At 37.4% G+C, this 19488-nt stretch overlaps 2 protein-coding genes across 4 annotated transcripts; one reads left to right on the forward strand and one right to left on the reverse strand.

Annotated features, from left to right (window-relative positions):
• LOC116264864 (probable protein S-acyltransferase 7) lies at window positions 1-4930 on the forward strand. The gene is made up of 5 exons (XM_031645300.1): window positions 1-316; window positions 1404-1553; window positions 1814-2062; window positions 3162-3395; window positions 4592-4930. Exons 1-5 carry the CDS (start codon window positions 17-19, stop codon window positions 4919-4921), a joined length of 1263 nt encoding a protein of 420 aa, XP_031501160.1. The 5' UTR covers window positions 1-16; the 3' UTR covers window positions 4922-4930.
• Window positions 4931-6478: 1548 nt separating this feature from the next.
• LOC116264743 (NEDD8-activating enzyme E1 regulatory subunit AXR1-like) lies at window positions 6479-17513 on the reverse strand. Of its 3 annotated transcripts, none has more exons than XM_031645118.2 (15): window positions 17113-17513; window positions 15994-16166; window positions 15753-15916; window positions 15154-15264; window positions 14764-14843; window positions 14466-14616; window positions 14255-14348; window positions 12496-12584; window positions 9834-9907; window positions 9591-9753; window positions 8634-8719; window positions 7486-7569; window positions 7211-7367; window positions 6992-7129; window positions 6479-6849 (listed from the first exon to the last, which is right to left on the reverse strand). In XM_031645118.2, exons 1-14 carry the CDS (start codon window positions 17148-17150, stop codon window positions 7046-7048), a joined length of 1548 nt encoding a protein of 515 aa, XP_031500978.1. In that variant the 5' UTR covers window positions 17151-17513; the 3' UTR covers window positions 6479-6849; window positions 6992-7045. The 3 variants fall into 3 exon arrangements, with proteins under 3 accessions (XP_031500978.1, XP_031500976.1, XP_031500977.1); XM_031645116.2 differs by having other exon boundaries at window positions 7211-7394; XM_031645117.2 differs by having other exon boundaries at window positions 7211-7391; window positions 17113-17512.
• Window positions 17514-19488: the final 1975 nt, after the last annotated feature.

The following is a 19488-nucleotide window of genomic DNA, read 5'->3' on the forward strand; positions in this document are numbered from 1 at the left end:
TTGCGTCCTCCCTTTCATGGCTTCCGGTAAATCGACGCCGGAAGCAAAGGGTGAAGGGCCCGATTCAGCGCCAATATCGCCGTCGGCTTGCAGTCCACTGGAGATCCGTCAGACCGTGGCAGATGGCGATGACAAAATGCCAGTGCTCACTTATGGAACTGCAATGGCGAATGGCCGGGGAGAGGAACAGCAAAGGGAAAGGACGCAGTGGAATCCAGACGCGCCAGAGGGCAAGAAGCTCCGGCAACTGTCCTCGCTGTCGTTTGCTGATATCGTCGAGCCTCTGAGAGTCTACCAAGTTTGGCCGGGGAAAAATGTATGTATTTCTTCTTCTCTATTACAGTTTAGTAAAATGGCTGAACCTAGTGTTCGATTGTGTATCGGAGCAGGGAGAAGATGGGTTTTGTCAGGTTGACGTCCCAAAGCTACATGTTTCCCCTACCAACTAGATGGAGAATGTGTTTGGTGTGCCTTGTCAACACAATGACCAAGTTCATGAAATCTTCGTATTTCGTCGTTTCTCTCTGGAGAGGGAATTGTGTGCGTTAGAGACCACTGATTCTTCATTTCTCAGAAGCCATTGGCATTTTTTGGCTACTGCTTGTAAGGGGACCAAGTTAATGAACTTGTTTTCCATTCAATTAGGTGATTGCACGACTAAGGTGATCAAGTTCATGGACTAGTTTGGGACAGTGTTTAGTCGCTAGCTTTGGGGCACACTTTCAAATATCTCTAGAAAAGGTCGTTGAACTGAGTTGGATATGAGTATGACCAGACAGATATTCGATCAAGGTTTGAAGTTTAAATAATATTAGTCCGCTCAGATACTCCACGTACTGCCATCGTTTCCATGCGTAAGTGGGAACGAACTCTGTGTTCCTTCAGGAAAACACAGCCCAACTTTTGAAGTATATGTTTTTAAAGGCTTAAGTTCGAACATGTAGATAACTAATTATCGTAAATGTCCCAAGACTAGCACAAGCGCTGAGGGAACTTGGGCAGACGCGCCTTATTAAATTCCAACTTGAGTGATGTCACATATTTCAATATCTGTTCATTCGATTGGTGTGATGTTTGCCAATGCACGATTGAGATCTGACACCATTTTAAGTCCCTGTATTTGACAAGCATATGATCTACTTACTAACCCTTGAATGAGGTTAGAATTTTCAAGAGGCTAGAAAATTGTTTTGGAGGGTTAGACGAACAATTAATATGAAAACTAACACAATAAGAAATAAAAGTAATTTTCTTATTCTTTAATCAGGCTTAGCCCAGGAGTGTACATTATCAAGCCTGGAAATGAACAAACTAGCTTCTTTTTCCTTGAAGCTGTCATTGATTCTCGAAAGACCAGGCCCGAACATAATGTAATGTGTTAACCATGGCTAGTTCTACACCAGGTGTTCTTCTTTGGAGGGCGTTTGGTGTGTGGTCCGGACCCAAGGGGCTTCATCCTCACCAGCGTTGCCATCAGTTTCTCGAACTGGGTTTTCTGTGCCTATGTTGGAGATGGCCTTGTCTTCACATTTTCTATCGTATTAACAATACTTGTGAGTACTCTCTCTCTCTCTCTCTCTCTGTTCTCTTAATGGGTACTCAAATTCGATGTCATACAATAGTCAGCAGAGACATTTCACCTTTTATTTTCACGTTAACCAGTGGAAATGGGCAACCCCACTCATGTAGCACATACACCCAATTGCTCTAAGATCACCATATTTGTAGCCAAGCCTTTTGCACCCCTATCAAAATACATGCACAATCATGACTACATCTATTAAGTATTGCTTTTGGACGACAAATTTTTCAGGTGCTTGTTAGCCTGATTGCAGTCACTGGCAGTGATCCGGGGATAGTTCCCCGGAATGAGGAGGCCCCATTAGAAGAAGATGTTTCAAGAAGCAAGAGAATTAGCGTCAACGGCGTCCAAGTAAAGAGGAAGTACTGCCGCATCTGCAAATTGTTCCGGCCACCAAGGAGTTGTCACTGTGCCATTTGCGACAACTGCGTCGAGAGATTCGACCACCACTGCATATGGATCGGCCAGTGCATCGGACAAGTGAGTACTAGACCTTCAACCAGCTCTATCTCTTCATATGCTTGAAACTTGACAAAGTTCTTTTTTCTTTATGTCAATCTTGGCCAAGTATTGAACTCCAACGTTCGTGGAGCAGTCTGTGCACTTAGTTCATGAACTCAGTCATGTATCCGTATCTTGATTGCTTAACTGGTATGCTAAAGAGTCCCACTGGTTTCTGCTGTGATAATAGGAACGTAAATGGGCAGCCTTGGTTTTCTTTTTCACCATTGACTCAGAATTTCAGATCCGGAAATGGATGTGTGTTGCCTGAAATGTATTTTGCATGCAACTAGATCGATAAAATTAGACAATAAATTTGGTTTTGGTCACTGCAGACCGTATATATCAATATCGAATTGCTTGGATACTGCATGTATACTTGATCAATGCAGGATTTGATATCCATGTACTTTCCAGACCTTTAGTCCAACTTATTCGAGGGATCAATATGATAAATCATTTCCTGGATTCAAACGATCATGACTTAGCACCAAATGAATAATAAAAGAACAACCCATTGGATGTGTTATTTGGAAATACATAAGTCTGTACCTCTTCTTTCTTCGTCGCAAAGAGTGCTCACAATACGGACAATGGGTTTTGGTTTCTAGTAGTATGTCTCCAACAACAAAGAATCCATATTTAAAGTGGTATTCTTGATGTAATAAAAAAAAAAGTTCAAATTAAAGAAGACCAAGGGCGCATTTAGTTTACAGTTTAACATGGTGTTTTGCCAATAAACTGCTGTTTAAGGCGTGTTTGCATGCATCTGTTATCCAAGATTATCATGTCCAAGTCTTCCTAATCCAACTGGCTTATGAAAACCAAAAACTGAAAAGGGTCATGAAAATTAGTGACCTAAATGAAACGTTCACTGCCATGTAGTTTTTTTGTTGCAACAATTTATTATTAAATTCTTTTAGACGCATGTACCTTGGTGTAAAATAACATATTCATTAACTTGTTCATCATATAGGTAGATGTTTCCGAAACTTTTCCGATGCATAATCTACGAATTTGATCCACTGCCATATGCACTTATACTAACCGCGAGTTTTTATTCTTGAAAAATGCGCAGCACAATTACAGGTTCTATGTGATTTTCATATCAATTACCTTCATTTTCTATGCCTACATTTTCTCATTCTCATGGTGGGCAATCAAACGGAAGATGTCGGAATCAGGCGTCGGCGTCTTTGACGTGATGGGTCATGCACCGGAGATCATGGTCTTGACCTTGTTCAGCTTCATCGCAATATGGTTCCTTGGTGGTCTGACCAGCTTCCACATTTACCTAATCTCAATTAACCAGGTCAGTAATTTGGTTCCTCATTAGGTAGCTAGTAGCTAAAGGGTGTTTGCTTGGCCAGACATGATCATGTCACATGATATTACATTAGGACAATTGAATCCAGCAAATCATTGGCCTCAAAGAAAATTGGAGGACACAATTTTTCTCCATGGACAGAAAGGATGGAGAAGGTTGACTGCCTCTAGGCAATCACAGTTTCATTAAGGAACTAATATTTAGTTAGTTAATAAGCAGAACCAGATCAATGAGCTTGTTAACGTCTTTTCCAAGTGCGCAGTGTTGCAACATATGGATGATCAGCAGTCTGATGAAAAATAAGAACTCACTGGTTAACATTTTCAAAAAGTTTAATTTGGTCCTCGTAAAAAACTTGACCAGATGGACATATATATCTAACGCAAGCCTTTTTCTTCAACTCATATAATCGGTGGCGGAGCCATATATGGACTGGTGTCCCTTAATATTTCTTTATTTTCATTAACATCTTCAAAGATGGATGCGTCTTTAGATATAAAAATATGTGAATGAGTGCCGCTCTAGAAAATTTTACTGGTACACCACTGCATATAATCATGTAGACCACAGAAGTAGATGGTCAATTTGGGATGGTGCCCAAAAGAAATAAGTGATCAGTTGTGAACCCTTGTAAAAATATCAGCTTTGGTTTATGAGATTTTTTTGGAATCCAATGTGATCACAAAAGGTCGTGATATATAACATGGATACTTCTGGCCGCTGTTGCAATTGGGCTACATGTGTGAGAAGCCAGAGCATCCAGATGGCGGAGGATTTAAGCTTCTATATATAATATTGGAAATCAAAATGTGAACATCCCAACATGTTCATAAACATTAATTCAACATAAATCATGTTTTAATTCAAGTTACTTTTCATAAAATATTTATTTTTTCTACCATCAAAATTTTGATGTCGTAAGTGCCTATTTTTAAAAACACTATTAAAGTCAAAAAATGGCACTAAGATCATATCTAACGGTTGGATCTGATTTTGGTCTTTTACCTGGTATTTTACCAATTTCTCTCTCTCTCTCTCTCTCTATATATATATATATATATATATATATATATATATATATATATATATATATATATATATATATATATATATATATATATATACACTAGCTCAATCTTCATATGCTGAAGGAGAATAATTTTTTGGTTTTCTTTGTGTAGACATCGTACGAGAATTTCAGAGGACGATATGTAGGCACCACCAACCCTTACCATAAAGGAGTGCTGAACAACATTAGAGAGATACTGTTTTACAAATTGCCCTCTCGGAAGGCTAATTTCAGGGCTGAGGTTCAGCCAGGGTGGTTTCCGGCCGACTCGTCGCCGAAGGAGATGCCTGAGAATGGTTTCCCAGGTGAGAAGGGCGGCGGATTTGATGAGGTAGGGAAGCAGGAGATGAAGAGCGATGATGCTTGGCGAATTAGGACCCCCTCGGATGCAGGGTCTAGCAGCGTGCATTTTGAGGACGTCGATTTGGATTTCAAGCCTTAACTTGGAAATAAAAACATATGTCAGTTATTTATTGTTCTTCATTTATATATATATATATATATATGTGTGTGTGTGTGTGTGTGTGTGTTTTGAATTTTAAAAGAGAAACTAAGGCCTATAGAGAATAAATGTTATACCAAAAGTATGATATCTAAGGCAGCACTAATAATCCCCTGATCATGTTAACACACTACTTAAACTGAAAACAACAAGAAAGAAGAAAGAACCTTTTATAAAAGTGCCTCAATTTTTGATGGTATAACAAAAATGTTCTTCAGTTTGGATTTCGTTCCATTTGACTACATCTAATTGCCTGTTTTGTATGTGATTTAAGCAACTAAATGAAAAAATGAAACAAACAACTTTTTGTTATTTCATCAAACTTTGAGCCTATTTTTGTATACTTTTCAATCTCGGCGCGAACGATCTGAGTACATGGTAATAATGAAAACAATGAAAATAGGAATTAACTACAAAACAAAAAAATTGAAAATAGTTAAAACAGAAAAGAATGATAAAAGAAACAGACATAATTTGAAAACGGGAAATGAAAGCAAAAAACATTGATAAAATGCCAGGAAATAACATGAAAAAATAATTGGGAACAAAGTGAAATAAATTAAAAATGATAAATAGGAAATCAAAAGATAATAAAGGGGAGAAGAAATCTAATCAACGAACATTCATGAATGTAAGGAAGAGATAACAGTGAGGACCAAAGCTGTTATCCATGTTATGGGCGAGCTTTCTAGCCGTGCGGACCAGTTATCTTTTGGTTTTTCTTCAGCTTCTGTTGTGTTTGTTAAAATTTCCCCAGAAAAATTTTAAAATACTTAACTCTCTCTCTCTCTCTCTCTCTCTCTCTCTCTCTCTCTCTCTCTCTCTCTCATGAAACTGTTTGTGTGCACTGATATTGATATGCATACAAATAAGAACTTCTTAATGCCCTTTTCCATTTGTTTCATTCTCATCTCGAACAATCCTAATAAGAACCCGAATATATCTACAGTTTCCAACTGTTAGTACATGTCTGTGTTCGAGTTCTTTTTTACTGTAAAATTTGGGGAATCTTATGTTAATCAAATTTATTTACACCTAATCTGATTTTTTTTATTATCTCTAACAAGATATTGAGTATTTTACCTAGGTGGATTCTGTAGGTATTATTCATTCAAGACTTCTGAAACTTGCTTGCTTGTTATTAGAGGCGCAAGGTCGATGTTATCAAAAATATATGTTTTTAGCATAATAGGCATTCTAAAATTAATTTTTTCTTACTTTTGGCTAATTCATAAATCACATTGATAGGAGAAAACCTTCTTTTTTTTTTTTTTTTGCAATTGCAAATTTTACCTACGAGAAGGAAACAGATAGGATTTCATCTCCGAGAAACCAACAAAATTTCATGGTGGCAAAGAGAGAGGTATGCAATCTCCATGAAGACGAGCTACGTGCATTCGAAGGCTCGATCGATAGGCAGCCTGACCTCTTTCATTGTTTCCACAGCTTTGATGCCACCCGGGAACAGTGTGTTTCTTTTTACAGAATCGCATGGGCTTGGTAAAATCGTAAAGATCACGTTTTCCATTAATGCAAAAATTACATGCACTATTAAAACGATCCAACAAAAAGCGAATGCCAAACCGAGAGCTCCAAAACTTTTCAAAATTTTATGTGCCAACACCAAGACAAGTCCGGGATCCTTATCCAAGAAATTCCAGAAACATACTGGAAAAGAAAAGAAAAATAAAATAACAGAGGAACAGAAGAGACAGCAGCCTGGGACGTAGGTGATCTTTGCGGCAATCCAGTAGACAATGCCCTCGTGACTCGCGCCTAAATGGTGCTCAACTTTTCTAATGTTTCTGGAAAAGAACAAACTGTGAAACCGGATTTGTACCTCAAGCAGGATCCAGCAAACTGTATTTCTGGATGAAAAAATTGTAGTAATAACATGTTACTAATAGAGTTCCAATGCAGAGATAAATTGAGTATACAAGGAGGATGGTGAAAATCCAAGACATTGATGGTGTAATCATGAAGCTGCAAGAAGAAATTTTTGACACTTACATACGCCTGTGCTGCAACATCAAAATCTCGTGAGGCAGTCTCTCAAGCAGAAGACTACAAGACCAAGATTTGTGATTTGTGATCAATGCCGTTGAATATGAAAGTTCCAGACATGGGTATAAATTGCTTTGTTATGAGCTGAAAATGGTAAACGATAATCAGTGTCATGGCAATAGATACTGAGAACCATTTCTTGTATAATGCAATTAAGGAGAAGACCTTGATAGCTTCTTGTGATGCAATGCCTCCAATGAATGCAGCAACCGCATGAAGCTCAGCACCTCCAAACCGACACATTTCATTGATAAGGTCTTCAGACAAGGTGGAGCCGTTTGCCCCCATCTCACTTAAGATACTGACCGCTACAGTCTTCAACCTTGACATTTCCTCATCCAATTCACTGCTAACATTAAGTAAACCAAGAACTATACTATGAAATCAAAGGGACTGAGCAGGAAGCTAGTTGGATTGTCATGATAAGTGCAAGTACATACTCTTCAAAAAGCCCAGGGAATCTGTTATAATTACTCGTAAACCGGTCAACAGCTCGAAGCAAAATATAGAAATTAATTGCTGCACTGCAATACAATAGCCATGACAGATTAAATGAATACCCTTGTCAAACAACCGTGTCAATATATTCACTGCAAAAAACAATCAAGCATATGCAAGATCTATGAAAATCCAAATGCAGCTCCACAAGCTAAGTTAAAGCTAGAGATATATACAAATGTAGCAAGTGTCGGTCATCCGCCCTGCCTGGACTTTCAGCTGAACATTCAAAGTTCAGTTGCCAACTTTTAAAATGAAGCTTGTGATCAAGTAATATAACATACTCAGATGATTCAAACGCAGAGTTGCAGAACAGTGCAAATCATTCAAAAGTAGAGGAAACCCAGAAACTATGCAACCTCAAAATCTCCATAGCACAATCGACAACAGAGAACAGTTGGTTCCAACCTGAAAGCTCCTCTTTACCTTGGAAATTTTATAACAATGACAAGGCACATGCTACCAAGTCCTACATCTGCCCATATGATATATATACATATATATTATATATACATACATATATATACATACATATATATATATATATATATATATATATCAAATTTTTACAACTTAGCCTTGATTTCATCTAACCAAATAGGGTTGCACTGTAAACAAGATGTGGAGATACATCCTGGTCACACCAGAAGGTAACAGCAATGTGCTTAGAATAATTTAATTACTATCTAGACTTTTAGACCCAGATATCTTCTGACTCTGAAGGATACTTGATCCCTAATTTTGATAATTTAAGTTAGAATTCATATACTTAAAAACTTCTTAAAACTATTCTAGGACCCAAAACCATTAGCAACATTATAATGTCAATCATACTCTAGGCCCGTTTCTTATATTTTAGAATGAGAACCGACAGATATGCACCAAGAAACACATAACCTTCAGTCAAGTTGCTTCTACTCTCCAGGACCTGCAACTAAACATGTAGCCAGGCCATATGCCACTGTTTCAAGGTCTTAACTTCTTTGCTAGGAAAGAAAATCATATCACATAGACAACTTTTTTCTTAGAGTTGATCGAATTTTGAAGAACCATATTCTCTATGTTCAATAAAAAGAAAAAAATGGTATACCTGTACTCTTCGTCGAGAAAGTACTTATGCAGTTCTGGTAGAAGAGGGGACATAAACTCCTCTTCTATGGATCGGTATCTACACACCTGGGGCAGAAAAAGCAAAATGCAAATAAGTCTACAATTCTAAGTCTTGTTTCATTTACCATATAATATGTCTAATGCAGTAAGAGCAGTTCAGTGATTAAGGGGAAAATTTTCAAGAATACAACTAGCAGTTGCATACACAAAACCTTGGATGAATATGAAAGCAGGGTTGAAAGAATCATGACAGTCTTACATAAGTAACTCACAGGGCAATGATATAACTCCTCTATGCCCATAATAAAGCCTCAGAAAAAACCTTTACTACAAAAGAAAGCATAACAAAAGCACAAGATATTTACCATAGATGGTTTTGAGTCTTGACAATCGAGAATGAATAGAGAATGGAGAACAGTTAATTCAGCCCATTTACAGCCATCCACTCTAAGTCATCATGTGGCAACCTGGTCATGTAGTTGGTCTCAAATATTGCACAAGAAGGGACAAATTGGCCCAAACACTTCATATATGACCTTAAGTTCTTTTCTTTCTTTTTTTTTTTGTTCAACATTTGTTACTGAACTATCAGTGAGTACTAACGAAATTTACTTCCAATTATCCTCCAATTACCAGTACACTTCAGGGGAAGAAGGCATACCATGAAGAGGTACCCTCCAGACTACCTTTCTGCTCCTGGAAATGCATCATCGCTTACTCTATAGAAGTTATCATCAGAAAAACTCAACTTCTGTTGTTCTTCTATCCATACTATTTCATACCTCTCTCTAGTTTTGTAATGACAATGGACAAATTAATGGCATTTGACATTTGACCTTAACCTAGAATTTAATGTGAAATGAAGTGTGACTGACACTGATCATGCCAGACAACCTTGCTTGACATCAGAAAAGTTGGGAAAAATAAATAAACTTACATTGATCTTTCTAGCATTCCGACAGAAGCTTTTGATTGTTGCCTTCAAAATGCTACCAGGATCCCTTCCAATTCTCTTAAGAGTGTTCCTCACTAGGTGTTCCATCACTTGACAATCGGCCTCAGCCTTTTCCTGATATATCTTTTGCAAGCTTACATAGTATCTGTGTTGAAAAGAGGATTTATTGTAATCCTTAATTATTATAAATGATCTGAACAGAAGATTCAAAACTGGTCTACTAACTCAGTTGAAGACGTCATATCTGGTATTGAACCTTCCAGAGGTGCATCCCCATTTCCTTGATTCTCAATGAATTCCTGTCAGGAAAAACAGGCGTCAATTATTTTTTGTTCATGCAGGACTGCCTAGAATAATCTAAGTTCACATATTGAAATGCTAAAGAGAAGTTAATGATGATAATACAAACTTGATTAATCAAAGATTCAAACTACAGGAAATTCAATCATTTGAAAATGCCTCTAACATGTTCAAGTTGTAGAAGGAAGATAATTCACAAGCCAGAGGAATGAAATATGAACCCTTCATGCAAGAACACAAAAAATGCAGCAAAATAGGAGCAGGCAAGAGATACCACCTCAATTTCCAACTGAATTCCCACTATGAGATTACTTGTGGACATGCAAATATCTTTCATCCCTATTGTCTTTTTACCGGAATAATGAGAGACATTCATGTGAAGTTGGACAAGAAATTCACTATTAAAATTTTCCATGTATTTTAGTTTTGAAGTTAACTGGCATTAAATGTTGGCACAGAATGAGAGCAGAACCAATCACAACATATTCTAACAAATTTTCACAAAACAGTATGTTTCCATGGTAACAAATATTTGCATTACCTGTTCATAAAAGGAATACATAAACCGCTAATATTTTACAAAATTGTCACCTGCGGCAACTACAGAACCCATTCAAGCGTAAAGCTACATACCAATGACTCCATATTTTGCTTGGAACCAAGTAACATATCTCAATGATGACTTAGTTTTATCTTGTCATTTCATGGTCGACGATTTCCAACTTATGCCACAAGGACACTTTTTGAGTAATCTTGTGCAAATTCAGACTACTAGATGACACATCACATGCTACAACCCTTCTAAACGTTGTCAACCCTGTACCAAACAATAGGTAACACCATGTTCTCATGGCTGCAGCTATTTCTTTTAATGATTTTGGCTGTTCATAAGTCGTTATTTTTCTTTCAAAATTTGCCAAGAGTTGTGTTATCAATTAACTTTAAATTGGGTTCCTTGCTAGTGTTTCCACTAATTAAGAACCCTTGCTAAAGATTTTTCACTTAATTTGGTAATCAAGCTTTTCACTTAATTTGATAAATCAAGCTTTTGAATTTAAAATTGAGTGTGCAAAAACATGTTTATGTGCACCAACATGCCCAGGCCTTTATGGACAAGTCTTAGCTAACTCCCATGTAATCTCAAGTTTTTTTTTAGTACCCTTTATGTACATGTGACAGAGGAAAGATATTCCCTTTATAGCCAAGGTCTCCACATAGCTGAAAATCTTTATTCTTTTTTTTTTTTACACCCATCTTCTGGGAAACTCCTCGTGGATCCATTTAAACTCCTGCCATGATGAATTTTCTTGTTAAGGGCTGATCAGAGGCAACTTGGTGAATCAAGAGTCAAATCGCCATGTTTGCCAACAACTATACAACCACTGCCACAATGATTTTTCTGCCTCTACCCAATCAAGTTCACCATGTCCCTCACCACTGACACTATTTTGCCTCCTTTTTAATGAAAAAACTTGAAAAGCTGAAATGTCTCAATTTATGGCATGACGTGGTTTTGTATTTGTCTTAATAGGTTAAACTAAACATGTACTTGTATCGTTAACTATGCTGGCTTTCATCTGACAAAATTCCAGACCTTTCAAAACAGTACAATAGAAAGCCAGTTTCCATAAATTCACTACTTAAGCACAAATTACTTCAAATTTCAAATCACATTCACCAAAACAAAAGGAACAAAAGAAAAGTTCACAAAAATATTTCGTATCAGATGTTTATTGTAAATTGACCATGTTCTTGTGAGAGATTTGATTTGCGGAGACAATCTCATCAGGGTTGGCCTTCAGAATCCAGACTTATGCGAATTGTACAGATGCAGATGCATTCTGTAAGTCCATGCTTTTGACTCCTGAGTAGCATTATGCACAACAACCACCCCAAGCTACATGACCACCTCAATAGTCTAAACGACACCTCAATATTATGTAAATCATATATATTGCTTTCATTTATAATTGAAAAGCTATGTAACGTGGACACTTCTAAAAGTTAGAAGTACCCGTGTTGACACGACATTACATGACACTGCTGCTGGTATGGGACATTGCTTGGACATGGCAAACTTATGTAATCTTTTTGATATGTTTTTGTACTTTTATAAGTTTTTGATCTGTTTTAACATTTATTGTTCAGTAATACATATTTTATATGTAAACAATGAATTTGTGTTTATTTCTTAAAATTTTATTTTGTATGTATATATATATGGCCATGTCCTCATACCCAAATCTTTTAAAAATACTCCGCACCCGTACCCGTATCAGCACTAGTAACAGCACGCGTTATCTGTATCCATGTGACAGTTGGGAAGCTTTTATAGATCTTCTATGTCGTTTTCGTAAGGAAAAAAACATTAGTTCATTATTTTATATTTTGTCTTTTATCCCAGGATTTTCCCAAGTGTCCATGAAAAACACACCCGAGAAAAAAACCAAGCAAGATGTCCAGAAGTTTTTGACAACAATACTGGTGACTATGAGTCGACAATTTTATTAGTATACAACATCGACTTATAATCTTGAGCTAGTCAAAACAAAAACGAGCATAAAAGGAGAAGAAAACACGTGTCAACCTTCAAGGCTGCTACAAGCACCCAAAAATCAGATGAGCCAGCAAAGACTTTTGCAGAATTGTCCTCAATTATCTGACGCAGTTGAGAACCTAGGCACATGAAGAGAGTTAAATAAATTAATTTTCTGAATACAATCTGAATAAATTTTGTTGATCTACTAAACAAAAAACAATACACACTTGAGATTCACTGCATGCGATATCAGAAACAACAAATTGAAAAATCTACTTATTGCATATGGAGCTCTTCTAAAGCAAGATATCAGGAATATCGTAGTGTTTTCTATGGATCAAATACTAATCTGAAGTCAACATGTCAGATTCAGATTTCTTTATGAAATGTAACATGTATAACTTTGGAGAAAAAAATTACGCTTCAGACATATTTCTAAAGTCTTACACAAGTTTTCTTAAAGATATCAAGTGTTTTAACTTTGAAGTGTTTTAGCTCTTTAAGAACTCATCCTAGATAGACACAATAGCCTTTTGTAATAAGTTGTTACCAAATGCTTAAATAAATGTTTTGTGTGGATTAAAACATCCAAACACTTGCCCTTGATTCATACTTCTAGTTTGAAGCCTAGCATAGTTTTTTCATCAATTTTATCATTTAAAAAGCGACATAGGCAAAGGAACATCAGTTGATACCTGACCTGGCCTAAAAGATTAAATATTTTAAATCATCAGTAAATTAAGAATTAGATCTTCGCCAGCACCTTACTGATAAATGTTGTCGTTGGGGTACAGCAACAAACAAATTGCTTCCTTTTGTTGAATCATTGATAAAATCATAGCATGTTAATTACCAATCACCAGTTTAATGTTTGTGGACAATTATATTGCTAGCTATGTCACACGGGTACTCCTCTTAAGGAGGAGTACCCGTATGGTACGGGTACAGTACGGGTAAGGCCCTGGTGCGGTCAATGCAGTACCGGGTACGGTCAACGTACCCGAGATCATTTTTGTCCATTTTCGGACTCGGTCAACTTTGACCAAGTCCAAAGTTGTCCAGTTTCTTAGTTGAAAATTAAAAATCCCCCTCTCTTTTCTTGTTTCATTTTTCACTCTAAACTCTTTTTGTACATAGTTCCTCACAACTTTTCATTTAAAATCTTCCATACAATGTTTCGAAAATCCATTCCTTCTCTATAACTTGACTCTTCGATAATAGTGTGAGCCATAACCATAGCAATGTCAATATATCTTAAAAGGGTGACCCGTTGCTCCTTCTAATCTTGATGATGCGACGGAGAATCAAGAAAGCTGATATATTTGTATTTTAATTACTTCCATACTGTGTTTTGTGAATACGTTATTCATTTTGAAATTTTCTGACATATATATATATATATATATATATGTCCGCGTGTGTGTACGGCCGTACCCCCGCACCCAAATTTTTTGAAAATGGTCTGTACCCATACCTATGTGACATAGATTGCTAGTTTTACTGTTTTATTATTTCTGGACAATTATGTGTGTGTGGGTGTGTGTATTACTTGCAGAACCTGCACCTATGTTTTACTGAAAAATGCCACCCCTGCACACTCTACACCTATGTGACATAGCATGTATTATGTGGACAGATCAGATAGACATGCAAAATTAAGTTAAACACCATATACTGATGGATCTTTCTGGATATGTAGCATGTGGTTGTCAAACAATAACACAAACACCAAGGCCATTTGGGCCTGAGCTAAAACAGATCTAAATTGAAAATCAACAAACAAAATGTCACAGATTTTTGTACTCACTGATTCCAGCAGGAATAGAAACTTTGAATGATGAATCAATGGCTTCCTTGTAGTTATCTTCATCCAGTGAAATCATTTTTGTTTTCAAATGATCCTATCCAAGGAAACACAAAAGGATAAAACCATTAACGGAGTCAATTCCAAGGTAAAATTTTTCCAGGAGAGGTGGAATGGGAAGTGATAGCAACCGAACAAGAACCAAATCGTGAACCTTGAATTGTTTTTTCTCTTCTCTGGTTGTCGGAAGAAGACCACCATGTGTATGTTTCCACTCTGAAGCAGCTTTTACAAGAATTACAACATAAGGTATGTTTTTATGGATGACAGGATCGGTTGTGTTCAGGTCAATGTCTTCAGCAAACCTGCATAAATTATAGGGAGCTTCTTTTGAACATCAACTACATGGAGTGACATCCACAACAAGGAATCATTAAAACTAAAAAATGTTCTCATTACAAAACTGACATAGGATTCTCATTCGCATAGAACAAAGAACACAAAAGTCATACTGCTTGAGTTCAGGCCATGGATTATGAAGGCGAAGATCACCCACAAAATGATCAGGCTTTGACTCGATTACCGTATGTTCCTGCACATGCAAAATGGCTCAATCTTTGTAATTGTTACATTGACTTGTATGGGGGGGGGAGAGGAAGCCATAGGGGCTACAGGTCCCTGAAATTTTCTTAAATTTAAATTTTATATTAGAAAAGTGTACAAATCCATAATGGCCAAATTTTGAAAGAACATTGACACCCCCCTGAAATAATATCCCCACCTTCTGCACTTTCCAAAAAGGTACATTTCTTGTTCCCCCTGGTTTGCACGTATCTTCAATTATTGCAAAAACTAGCAAAGCAATGACAAAGCATAATAGCTACATACTTACATCACATTACCTTCACACTGATACGCACAAGGCCAGTAAGACCATAGGAACGTGCAACTATCAACATTATATCCTCTTTCCTACAGATTCTGTCAAGTTTTACCACTGAATTTTCTAGCAGCTGCACACAGCATGGATAACTAGTTAAAAGAACAATCCCACCCACTGCCTATCAAAGACAAGATACAAGAACAATAGGTACCCATAAGGCCATAACCTAGGAAAAGAAAAAAAAAATGTCATATCATACCATGTTAGCCATGACTAATCATTCTAGATGTGTGTGTGTGTGTCTATAATGTGTGAATGACAAAAAAATAAAGAACTGTGGTAACAGTTTTCATCAACCATGCACCAAGAAAACTAGGATTCTCTTAAGGTGTGAATGAGTGGCAGGAAGGCTACATAGCAGCCGACATGACAAACCCTTCCCCTCATAAAAGTAAGGTGTCACTTGTTCCTTTTTATGACAGGAACTCACACCACAGTGAGGCCCAACATAAGCACATTATAGGTTCCCATGGAATCTTGAGTGCAATTTCACCCTATCAGAAAACATATTCAAAAATAAAAGATAAACCAGTGGATATCACCAGTTGAATCACATACCTGAGTTGCAATTACCAATGTAAACTGAGCAAAAAACAAAGGATTTGTTTCAATGAGTGCCTCTGGAGACTCTTCCACGTACTTGGCCCTTACAGCATCATTTAGCTCTTGCAGGAAAGCACATACACATTTTGCCTTCGACTCTCCAACACTTCTTTCATCAACTGAAAGATTTAAAGCACCATAAGATCAAAAGGGAAAGTGCTGAAACAAATAAAGGTCTACATCCTCAACAACGTACCCATGAAATTGTTTCCGAGATCCCCTACTTCAACTTTAGATCCATCTACAACAGTTATGCTCCCAATGCCACCAAGAACAAGGTTTTTCAGTGTCTCTGAACCGGTTGGTCCGCATTTGAGCAAGCAAACGCTAGCTTTTTCTAGTGCTTCTTGCCCTTGTTCTCCCCATATCCTGCAGTTGCAATCAGGTATTAAAATAAAAAAGGAGATAAACTTTAGAAAACACAAGAACCTACCTTTGTTCTGAACCCTTAGATTCCAAATAAGTTCGATAAGGCACTTGTATGCAAAATATAAAGCATTACGCAAATACAACAAAGGGTGATACCTCTAACAAGAAATAGAACAAATAGTACTAAATGCTCTACCAAGTATCTACATATGCACTCACTCTTGCGTTTCGAGAAGTGACTATGTGCCAATAATGCTAAGCAAACTAAGAAGAAAGAATTTTCACTATAAATAAATAATATACAATTCTAGATTACACTTTTGTCATAAACTTTGCAGGACGGCGAGCCGAAAAGAATGAAATACAGAAGTGAAATGCACTCGCTCTGAGTACAACTAACCTTAACTGCAGGCTAAATTAGCTAAAGTATCAGTTAGAGAAAAACCAATGGTAAAGCCAAACCTTTGCAATCCATCCTGATTCCGTGGTTGAAAATTATTTCTACCCTTTGTAGGAATCAAAAGAGCACCCAATTTCAGTGCTTTTGCAGCTGAAAAGAAAGAGCAGGAGATACTACACAATTCGTGAATCAACTTTTATACAAATTCCCAACTTCTTCCCCCACCAACCGGCTAAAACCTAGAACAAAAGGGCTACCGATCCCCCAAGAGTCCAACTAAACACATGGAGCAGCCATTAACCCTTTTGCTAAAAATAACTCACTTCCACAGCCAGGAGAAGTGAGGCATCGAACACAAGAGCAATGGGTAGCGTCCCAAAGCCATCAAAACCCCAAAACTGTGTAGAAAAAGAAAAAGACAAGCCAAACAATCTATGAAACAGACGAACCACGATAAGTACCAAGGTTATTGAAAAAAAAAAAAAAGCTATCTTGGGCCAGTTAAGGACGAAAAGATGGGTGTCTGAAGAAGAAAGAGAATCAAACCTCAGCTGTCGATCGTATTTGTTCTTGGGCTCTGCCATAACGATGGTCTATGATTCAGACCCTCCGTCTCCCAGTTATGCAGAACACCGGAGAACTCCTTTGTTTGCTCTGACGGACTGTTCCTTGGATGCTATTTTCCAATTTCCATAGCGAGCCTCAGTCTGCTCGAAATGATTCGACTCATCGGCCTCCCAAAAAGGCGACTCGGGAATCGCCGACTGCCCTGAATGCTCATCGTCCCTCCACTGGGTTGGGCGCATCAATTGGCAGATCCATAGACGTGACAAGACCCTTTCAGGCTCGGTTGACCCAAAAATAATTCGAGTCGGTCTGAGCTTCTGCTCTACTTCTTCTTTTACCTATGTAAGAGAAACTCACGCTTTTCTAATTTATTCAACAGTCTGATTGTTCTTGCTATTCTCTCCGCATTTATAGCAGTTTTTATCCCCCTCTTTTTTTTGTGGAAAACGGCTGTTAGGAGAGCCCCCAAACCTTTATCAATAAGAAATAGGAAAATATACACAACGAAAAGTAAGGACCAACACATTGATTTGATCCTATCCCATGACAAAGTATTCCCAGCAAGAAGGCAAAAGATTCCCAAAAAAGATGCAAGTATGTGTCTGGTAACACTTCAAAACTTGCAACCCAATTTTTGAGGGATAACTGATAGCAAGTACCTTGCTTCTGGAGCAGGCCTCCCTGACTTTTCCAAAAATACCTGTCAATATGATCGTGTGCCTTAATGAGATCAATTTTAAGGCAAGCAGCCTTGGCCTTTTTCTATTTCAATTCATGAACTATTTCATGGCTAAAAAGAATACCATCATATATGCATCTCCCTTGAATGAAAGCATTCTCTAACTTTTAGTTAGAACCCTACTCAAAATAAGGAGCATTAGCCTCACCATATTCTAGTGATAAACATTAGACTACTGTTACATTGTCAAATAGATCTAAATTTGTCATTGTGAACTGCATCAGCCTCTTTCGAAATGGAGATGATACCAGTTTTATTTATATTGTTGTCAGTGCGACTTGCATTTTTTTTTTTAAAAAGGACTTTTGACAGCATTGCAAGCATTTTCTTTGACAATGTGTCAAGATTCATGGGAAACCCTACCATTGAAGCCATCTAGACCACCTGCAGCTAGGGGTGAACAATGCTAAAGCTTGGCTTGTGAACAAGTTCGAGCCAAGTCATTTGATTAACGAGTCGAGCTCGAGTTCGTGAGTCGACTCGTTCAAATAATTGAGTTGAGTTTGAGCTCAACACATAACTGCGGAGTCAAACTAGCCTTAATCGAGTTTGTCGAGCCTTAATCGAGTTGAGCTCGAGTTCAACACGTAACCATGAATATCAATTCTTTCAAACGAGTTTGTCGAGCCTTAATCGAGTTGAGGTCGAGCTCAACACATAACTGCCGAGTTGAGCTCGAGCTAGCCAAATCGAGCTTGATGTTTCATTAGTCGAGCCAAGCTCGAGCTAACTGAACTGGGGCTTGACTGGACTTATGTTCACCCCCTACCTGCAGTCTCTTTATCCACCTTTGATAGCCCACTCAATATCATCACTTGTAATTGGGGTCATAAGCATGATGTTTTCACCAAGAAAGACATAAGACCAAGAACTAACTATCTATGTGAGACTACTAGTAGCCTTTGAATCTCCAAAAAGTTTACTAAAGTAGTAACTAATGCATACTTCAAAAATATCTTCTGCTTCAATGGCCAGTCTCCCTTCTTCCACAATTGAGGAGATCATATTTTTCCACCACTTACCTTTTGCGAGAGCATGGAAAATTTTTCATCTTCATATCACTTTCATGAAGCCATTTGATTTTGGATTTCTACCTTGAGCTTCTTCCAACCTTAGAAGATTGTTCAATTTCCCTTTTAGGTGCCTCTCACATTCAAATGCCACTTCATTTGCATTCTTCCCCACTTCTGGGTCTAACTCTCATAAGTTAGTATGTCCATAGTCTAAGTTCACTTTTGCTCTTCTAAGGCCTTTGCTTTCTTTTTTTTAGTTTGCTAAGTTCACTTTTGACCCCTCAAGCTTAACAAGTAGTATGACCATTCCCGATGGGATTGGAGGGGGTCATTGACACTGAGGCAGGAGGCCACACTGAGGCATCAATATTTTATATGTTATGCAGTTGAGATATGCAAAAAATAAATTTTAGGTTTTTTTGGTATGTTCAACTTGAAGATGTTAGTTATAATAAGTTCAAACTTTGATGGATAAATAACTTTTTGTAGGACGATTCAGGATCAATGAGAGGTTAGCATATTACTTTTGATAAGCATCGTATCTGTTTGATTTACTCTCATTCTTGATTTAAATAAAATGTCACCAAAATGACATTTAAAAAA

The sequence above is a fragment of the Nymphaea colorata genome, chromosome 11 (assembly GCF_008831285.2).
Source record: "Nymphaea colorata isolate Beijing-Zhang1983 chromosome 11, ASM883128v2, whole genome shotgun sequence".
In the NCBI taxonomy this organism is placed as follows: domain Eukaryota; kingdom Viridiplantae; phylum Streptophyta; class Magnoliopsida; order Nymphaeales; family Nymphaeaceae; genus Nymphaea; species Nymphaea colorata.